The sequence below is a fragment of the Hippocampus comes genome, unplaced genomic scaffold (genome assembly GCF_001891065.2).
Source record: "Hippocampus comes isolate QL1 unplaced genomic scaffold, H_comes_QL1_v1.1 scaffold37, whole genome shotgun sequence".
Taxonomy (NCBI): domain Eukaryota; kingdom Metazoa; phylum Chordata; class Actinopteri; order Syngnathiformes; family Syngnathidae; genus Hippocampus; species Hippocampus comes.
The window spans coordinates 189,221-197,899 of record NW_017805535.1 but is presented as its reverse complement, the minus strand read 5'-3'; the positions used below and the strand labels follow the sequence as shown (position 1 = coordinate 197,899).

The window sequence follows — 8,679 nt, the reverse complement described above, 5'->3', positions numbered from 1 at the left end:
CGACGACGACGAAGAAGAAGTGGTTGAGGAAGCAGAAAACAGTGCCGAAAGCCAAAGTTGGACTGTTGCGGGCCAGTGCACTGAGCGTAGCTTTTTACCTTTTCAATCTGTGAACCCTCGAAGTTTATTGGGAAATATGGAGGAATATGGCGAAAGTGACATTTTCCAGCATTTACTTGGTATGAATTTAGTGCCAAGAAAAAATGCAACTCACAGTTACAACGACACGTCTCTTGGTGATTTCTCAGGTAGGTTAATATTGTTGGGATTGATTTGGATGCCTTACGTCGCCGTGGTTGTCTACTGTACGTACACGTTTCATTTTCGAGCGACACTAATCTAGGTATGCAGCAGCAGCCTTGTGGAAAATACAGATTTTTCATTTTATGTCATTGTTTATTTTCACGTGTGTCTAGACATCGACCGAAATCGATTTGATTTGGGAAAACGTTTTTTAGTGTGTCATCTCTGTCTTTCCAGTGAAGACAATTTATTTGAAGTCGTTTTCGTGTGGTACGCATGAAAACCTGAGCTAAAACGATCATCCGGCCGCGATGCTCTATTTTACATTAACAAGATCAATTTTCTTTAATCAAAACATAATCATGATTTCAATCTCAATCATAATAATCGTGATTATCTTTTTCCCCCTGCATCGCATAGCCCTATCTGCAGCACTTGAACCTCAGCCGCCTAGTGCGTCACACGCGCCAACTGCGCATGCGCAAACTGCGTGACAAACTTCTCGCGCACGAACATACAAATGCATGCAAAACATGGAATTGAATTACATTATTAAATGAAATAAGAACATTTTAGTTTGTTTTTGGCGCTTCTGTGTGATTGTGATTTAACGTGTGTCTGTGTTTTTTATTTATATATTTTTTTAGAAATGTGGTACGGAGTTTTTCTCTGGGCAGCAGTCTCCTCTTTGATCTTCCACCTGCCCGCATCCCTACTATCGTTCGTTGCACTACGGCAGCACAAAATGGCCCGCTTGATGCCCATTGCCATCCTCTTAATGGGCATCGTTGGGCCCGTGGCTGGAGGAGTCCTCACAAGTAGGTTCTGCTGCCTTAGTGACACTGACAGACTTTTTGATCTTAATCAATGTGTTTTGTCCATAAGTGTGATTAAAAAGAGAGAGAGAGAGAGAATTTTTTCAGCTGTTTTTGGCCCTAAAAATGAGCAGGAACATATTTTTGAAAGAACTCCATTCAGCAAAAGGTCAGAGTTCTGAGGTAGAGTTCCTTTAGTGAGAAAGGGCCTCCTTGGGGCTGGAGGAGACATTTCCCGAAAAAGCTCCAAAATGTTGGCGTCGTTCAACCGGGTCCACTGCCTCTAAGTGGTTTATTGTTTTGTATTGTAGCTTCACAAAATGAATAATTTAGCTCTGTAATTTGAAGATTTTTGTATGCTACCGATCACCTAAAATAATTAAATTGTATTCCAAACAAGGCTGCACAATATTTTGAAAACAGCGTCATTGCGAGTATGGAACGTGCAATATGCATATTTCAAAGATGTCCAATAAATTAATATTTTAATTACGGAATTGCTGGAAATACTTTTATCTGACTTCAAAATACGCCATCCAAAAGGAAAAGACCATTGCCTGGAAAAATAGAACCCTTTATTTAACTAAAAGTACAGCAATATGTTTGATCGCACTTTTATCAGACAATACCGATACTAATACCACTACAGTGAAACTCCTCGAGAATGAAACCTACATAGGCGAAAATACCCCCTTATGTGAAAAAATCTTTATGCATTAACACAATTCCCATTCTCCTGCCCCCCATACGACGAAAACCTCCCTGTTGCGTTATACGAAATCATTTTGTCTGCTGCAGCCTCGCGAAAACATTCACTACAATGAAGTCCTATCCAACAGCGACCTCTACTGCTTCGTTCGAAAAAAGGCAAAAGCTACCACCACACTGGTTTACATAGTGAACGATGTTTATTTCGGCCTCAGCTGCGAGTTTCCTGGACTCAACATACTCGTAGCTGCTCTGCCATTGGCTTACCGAGCATCATCCTGGCCTCCGATTGGCCAAGAGGGACCTCACTGTCTATGTGTGTAGATATGAAGCTAGATCCGTCGCATCCGATTAGCTGCTCAGAGTGAATTTTGCAATTTCTTTCCCTTTTTTTCTTTCTACACTGACAATATGAAGTGTCAAATAAGTGTGTGCTCATACTTATGCACTATTGGAATAAAAATAGAGTACACAAATGTTTGTGTGTGCGTGTACACATACGTTTGTGTGTGTGGGTGTGTGTGTGCTTACATCTGAGATCAAATTTGCTACGGTGAAAAACCCCCTGTTGTGAAAAATTTCTTGCTGCAAACATGATTTCGTTGTAGAGGAGTTTCACTGTAGTAACTATGATCCAGAAATGTCAATAAACACAGTGCTAAATAATTCGAAAACAAAGGCCTTCCTGTGTATGCATATGATGATCCACTCATCAGTGTAGCACCGACTACTGGCAAGGAATACTTACAAAATTTCAGATGGCTGGTATCGGCATCCTTAATGAGTACCGTATTTCCGCACTAAAAGGCGCACTGGATTATGAGGCGCACCTTCAATGAATGGCTATAATTTTTTTTCATACACTGGACGCATAGCATTATAAGGCGCAATCTACAATGCCTCCACTAGATGGTGCTACGCTCCTTCCATTCAACTCGAGAGGGGTTCATGACCGCCTCTGAAAAACGTAAATTAGCTATTACTGTACTTAAATGAAACTACTAAAATTGAAAATAATGCATCAAAACAGAAAATCAAGCGAGGAATTCGCAAAATAAATTATATATCCCCCTACAGAATTTATTTTGTGATTTCCTCGCTTGATTTTCTTTGTAGTTTCATTGAAGTAATCATTAATTTACGTTTTTCGGAGGCGGCGACGAACGCCTCTCGAGTTGAACTGAAGAAGAGAAGGCACGGAGACTGACAAAGACGTACCTGTATTTGTTGAGACTGTTTTAAAAAAAAACAACACCACTGCTCTCCTTTTTTCGGAGCCGCAACAAAAACTTATTTAATAAAGCAGTGACACAGTTCACTGAACCAACAGCAAGTTTTAACATTGTAAGCATGTCTCCAGCAAGGAGCCATCTTGGGGGTCGACATATTACCGTAATGACCATACACAAGACGCACCGGATTTTAAGGCACTCGGTGAGCTTTTAAAAAAATGACTTTTTGGTGTGCCCTATAGTGCGGAAAATACGGTACCCAATACCTTGAATCAAGGCTGGTGTCGGGCCGATAACTTTTATCGGTACACTTCACTCCCATCCAGAGGCATTTTTAACACTAACTCGTAGATAAATTGTGCATGTGCGTGTGTGTGTGTGTGTGTACTATTTATGTCAATAAACATAATATCAATGACTACTCACCCCCTTTATTAATACACACAGAGTATACACACACACACATATGTATGTGTGTATAGCCATCTATGAAAATATTAAATGTCGTAATAATATCAATCAATATTGTAATATTCATCCGCCACCTGGCCTGCTTTCCCACTGTGGTGCGGCCTGAATTGAAATGTAATTTTCCGTGTGTGTGACGCAGGTGCGGCCATCGCAGGAGTTTACAAGGCAGCGGGGAAGAGGATGATCTCTCTGGAGGCTTTAGTTTTCGGCGTGGGACAGTCCTTCTTGATTCTTGTTATTTCCTTCCTTCGAGTGCTCGCCACCCTTTAGCGGCACGGAGGCGGCTGGCTCAGCCTCAGAGCTCGTCGCAACTTGCTGTGGCTCGGACAAATTGAGACACGTCGGGGCTTGGAGGTGCTCTTCAGCTCAAGCCACGTCGAGCAAACTCAAGTGCAAAGAGTGAACTCTCAGGGCTGAAATGCAGTATCTGGTCTGACTACCCGTACTTTAGTTTGCAGGACAACATTCGCCGATGAGGAAATTGTGTTTGACGTTACCCAATAGCACGAACACGTTGACACATCATATTGACCTTTTTTCGGATAATTCAGCATTTAGAAGTCTCGAGAGTGATTGCAAACCTTTTATTCTCAACAGGTATTGATGTCGTTTGTGTAAAGATCAATCATGTTAAGCATGAGGGCAGCAGGCTGCTCTCTGTAGGCGGAATTTAGTAATATTTTGGATCTTGAGACTTTTTCATTCTCACAGTTCTCGTGTGCGTGATAATTTTCCTTTTGTCCCGAGTGTTTTTGTTTTGTTTTAGTTTGATATTGTTGAAAAAAATGCCTGGAGGACCGTCAGTTCAATTCGATCTCAAAGGCAACAGTTTTCAAAATAATAAAGTTGAAAGGAATATGATGATGATTGTATTTATTCTTTTTTTCCTCTTTTTGATCTTTTTTTTTTACCTTTATTTTGTCACAGGGTTTTACTGTAATGATCTGACAACAGCTCCAAGCTGCCTCCTATCATCAATGCACGAGCCACAAAAGAGCATTTTGGCTCATTTTTGACCAAATAGGAGTTCTGTCATGTCGTCCACTTTGACCCGCTTTTTAAATCCCTTACAACGATCTGACATCTTAACTTGGCCTCCTCAAGATCTACCTCCAAAGACCTTGAACGTGAATGTTTCGCATCAGGTGTGTGAATTTGAGATTTTAATATTGAATGGGCGCTTGGTAAAGTCCTGAAAATCCTTGTTGATTCCAAAAACATGCATGGCAGGCTGATTGAACACTCCAAATTGTCCCTCGGTGTGAGTGTGAGCGCAGATGGTTGTTCGTTTCTGTGTGCTCTGCAATTGGCTGGCAACCGGTTCAGGGTGCCCTCCGCCTACTGCCCGAAGACAGCTGGGATAGGCCCAGCACCTCCCGCGACCCTTGTGAGGATGAAGCGGATCAGAAAATGGATGGATTGTTCACCTTAACCATTGATAATATTGTCCATGAAAAGAGTTACTCACCTCATATATTTTGTAACAGCAAATAATGACATCATAATTTCATGAATATTATTGTTACAACATTTATTTTCCTTGTTTCTGGACAGTTCAAGTCAATTTGAGCTGTTTCGCAACACAAAAAGTGGTGTACAATTCTTAAACGATTTCTACACATTTTATCCGGCTAAGAGTCTCAATTCAGTGATATCCTCGATATTGATCTAAACTAAACCGTAGGTGGTTTGATGTTTTTTTTTTCCTGTTAAGACACCTACACGGTGTAATCTATAATCTATTATAATAATGAGACTCAAACGCGCCCTGTGACCTTCGCTTCCATACATAAATTTACAACCATTTCAATTTTGTTGTTACTTTGCAAGACGAGCCCTCCCGATTCCAATTTCGGTCTCTCGACGCAATGACGGAGGAATTGTCAGGAAAATCCGACTTTTCGGCAGGCTGCTGCCATTTTGATGTCAATTGCAGTCAGGTAAACTGATGGAAGGCACGCTCTCCAAAACGCTGTAAATAAACAGGCGACAAAGCAAGGATTCCTTTCGGGGTGTGCACATTTATTACACTGACCACACTGCCAATGAAATAACAGATACACGTACAGCTCGGGTAGTCGAGTGGTTGTTCCTCAACCTGAAGGTTGTGGATTTGGTCCCAAACTGAAGCATCCTTTCTGCAAGCGACAGCGCACTCATCAGCTCCTTGTGCTGCATCATGTAAATGAGTGCCTGTACGTTTTGATCGTGACCTCATTGCATTCTGGATTCTATCAAATTGTAGGGCTGCGTGAAAGAGGTGTCAGAAGTGTTTTGAGTCACTGGAAGGTCGAAAAAGGCATCATAATTTCTCCATTGTGAGACAATAAAGGTTTTCTTATCTAATCTTGTACAAGAGAACCCCCATTTGCCGTGACTATACATCGGTGGTTCTCAAAAGTGTGCCCACCTGAGGCATCTCTCCTGATGAAAAATAATCACTCAAGAAGATTAAATTTGCATTGGAACCATGCAATATCATTTGCAAAACAAAGCTTGAAGCGATGCACACTGCTTGATTAGTCTTTTTAATTTTTTTTTGAATTCCAGTGATGTCGGGGTTTTTTTTCTGCGTAAAACTTTTCAAATAGTCCATTTTTCGAGTACAGTTCAGTGGTATTTAACTTTAAGTACAAAGAATAGGACACTACATGTAATTTGAAGCTGTTTTTCACGGATTTAGGTACAATTGTTTTACTTTTATGCAGAATATAATTTTTTTAAAACTCAGTCAGTCCAGTTTATTTGTATACTTAAAGGCAGTGTTAATCTTCAAACTATGCACAATTTACAGTAGCTTGCAATTTATGTCTTTTTTTTTTCCCGAAAAACATTTTTTATTAACACAACTATGTTACTGTATATTAAAGTTAAGTAGAGTGGTAGTTGAAGAGCAACACTCTTCGAACATTCTATATTTTTAATATACATTTTTTCATATTTTCAATTGTAAATTAACCGTGAAATATTTTACAAAACCGACTGTTGTCTGACTTTTTTTTTTTTTTTTTTTTTACAAAAGCATGGCAAAACTGAACAAGACTGTTCATTCACATGAAATGTACAAACCTTTTGAAATAATTGGCCTCAGTCTCATTTCGCAGCGCAAATGAACACACACCATATTCAAGCACATTTTCATATTGGAACAATGATTTCACAATTTTTAAAAAATGCAGTATTCCGTTATCATGTCCATTGTGTCTCAAGACCAGTAGCATGCAACGTTTCTGAACGACCACTAGCGTTTCTTAAAAGGTCTTTTTCACAGCAATCATTTTGACAGTGTCTGACAGCGAGAGTAGGACAAATACATGAGCATTAAAAACAAATTAAAAAAAACAAACAAATGTAACCAACACAGGAATTAAACATGGATATGCACTGCAAATCGGCCAATGTTAAAAGTTCCAATAACACAACTTAGTAATCAAATAGTGTCGCCTCGGCCGTCAGAGATGTTCAATAAAACTGCATGATATGTTATTAAAATGGGGTGTCACCTGCTGCATATTTTGAAGTTCATTGGTAAGAGTCGAGACAATTTTCTTCAGCATCATGATCCTCCGCGCTTTCAAGACGGAATCAGACTTCCCAAGGGAAGGAAAAACTCTCACATTGTGGCATTTGATGGGAAAAAAAAATCCTCATAATTTGGTTTCCACTTGAGTTTTCCTGTTTCATATTTCAACAGATTACATTAATGAGCCAATCGTTCACATGAGGCACTTGGCCAATCATGGGGTGCGTTCGTTAATACGCAGAGAAGACTCCATACATTTAGGGGAAAATTGAGAATCGAGTGCAGTTTTCTGACATCAAATGACGTTAATCGATCTGAAGACTGTTTTGCCTTATAAGGCGCAATATTTGAGTGAAGAAATATTTTGATTGCACATGGATTTTTGGAGGGAGGGGAATTGTAGCGACATGTCTGACATTTGCAACAAAATAAAACCTATAAAAATCACTCACATATTCAGCAAGTTACGAGGTTTTAAAGTGTGCTCATGCCTACGTCTCAATAAAAATGAATGAAGTTCTTGCGAGTCCGGTGAATGAAAGCTTTCTTCCAGTTCAACTTTACTTCCGGGTCACAGAACTTGTGGCAGATATCTGACATGAAAGATCCAAATCGCCAGTTATCAGTTTTTTCCATTTGCACACAACCTCAGAAATTGAAAAAGGAGTCGTTTTCCTTTTTTTCTGTTTGTTTGTTTTTGGGAATGAATGCTTTTGTCAGTGGTCATTTTTTTTCTTTCCCATTTTGTTGTGAAAATAATAAATAAACGAAAGATACACGGATCAAAGTGGCCCAAAAAGTATGCAAAACCACTCAACATTCGAACAGCCATTAGGTAACGAATGTAAATACATGATGAAACTTTCGGTGAACCACCTTATTATCAAAGTGCGGTGCCACTATCTCCTGGGTGAAATACTTATACCGAATACCAGAATGGAATGTTTGTATGTGTATATATTCTTGAAATGAATAGTGGGTTTTTGAAATGAAATGAACATTGAAAAATCAACACATTTTTACACACTGTCCCTTTAAGGTTGTGAGGCCTGGGTTACTTTGAGCCACACTGCATAGTGTTGACATGAACACTCATTAGTGTTCATCTAAACATTCAGAAGTATCATGATTACTGCAATATCAACACTATATTTTGCTGTTACACTCTACTGGATGTTGAAGATTGAACATGTTTGTAGATGTTACACTTGTCAATGTGGATGCTTATCATACTTCACCAGTGTTAAAATGAACACCTGAGGTGTTGAATTAACGCCAGCAGATTTGCAGTGTGGACTTCACTTATCTAATGCTTTCAGTGTAGCGTGAGCTCATTGTACACCGATAAGGCCTCAAAGTCTTGCTGAAGGACTCAAGTACTTCGACTGCGAATCAAACCTCCACCTGATCCATCTGTCAAGGTCACAATGCGTCAGGATGGCATCAACTGGAACTGCCCAACCACAGCTCATAATCATCTACAATTTATTTACATACAATTTTTTTGTCCACTTTTGCTCAGAGCCTGTCCTGAGTGACATTCGTATTCATATATGGTCATTGAGGAATTTCTAAAATAACACAATTGATATTTTACGACTATGCTCATCATTATATGGCGTGCATCTGCATATATACACACACACGCACACACACACACATATATATATATATATATATATATATA

The 8,679-nt window shown here is 39.5% G+C and overlaps 1 protein-coding gene across 1 annotated transcript; it reads left to right on the top strand.

The window, feature by feature from the left end:
* tmem170a (transmembrane protein 170A) lies at window positions 1-4,314 on the top strand. Its single transcript, XM_019878093.1, has 3 exons — window positions 1-248; window positions 891-1,061; window positions 3,609-4,314. The coding sequence occupies exons 1-3, from the start codon at window positions 137-139 to the stop codon at window positions 3,737-3,739; spliced, it is 414 nt and encodes a 137-aa protein (XP_019733652.1). The 5' UTR covers window positions 1-136; the 3' UTR covers window positions 3,740-4,314.
* Window positions 4,315-8,679: the final 4,365 nt, after the last annotated feature.

What these genes read in the sequence shown, in the direction of transcription:
- tmem170a (XM_019878093.1), top strand. Translation starts at nt 137, where the DNA reads ATGGAGGAATATGGCGAAAGTGACATTTTCCAGCATTTACTTGGTATG. An exon ending in GTCTCTTGGTGATTTCTCAG is followed by an intron (nt 249 to 890) that starts GTAGGTTAATAT and finishes ATATTTTTTTAG; the next exon opens with AAATGTGGTACGGAGTTTTT. An exon ending in GGCTGGAGGAGTCCTCACAA is followed by an intron (nt 1,062 to 3,608) that starts GTAGGTTCTGCT and finishes TGTGTGACGCAG; the next exon opens with GTGCGGCCATCGCAGGAGTT.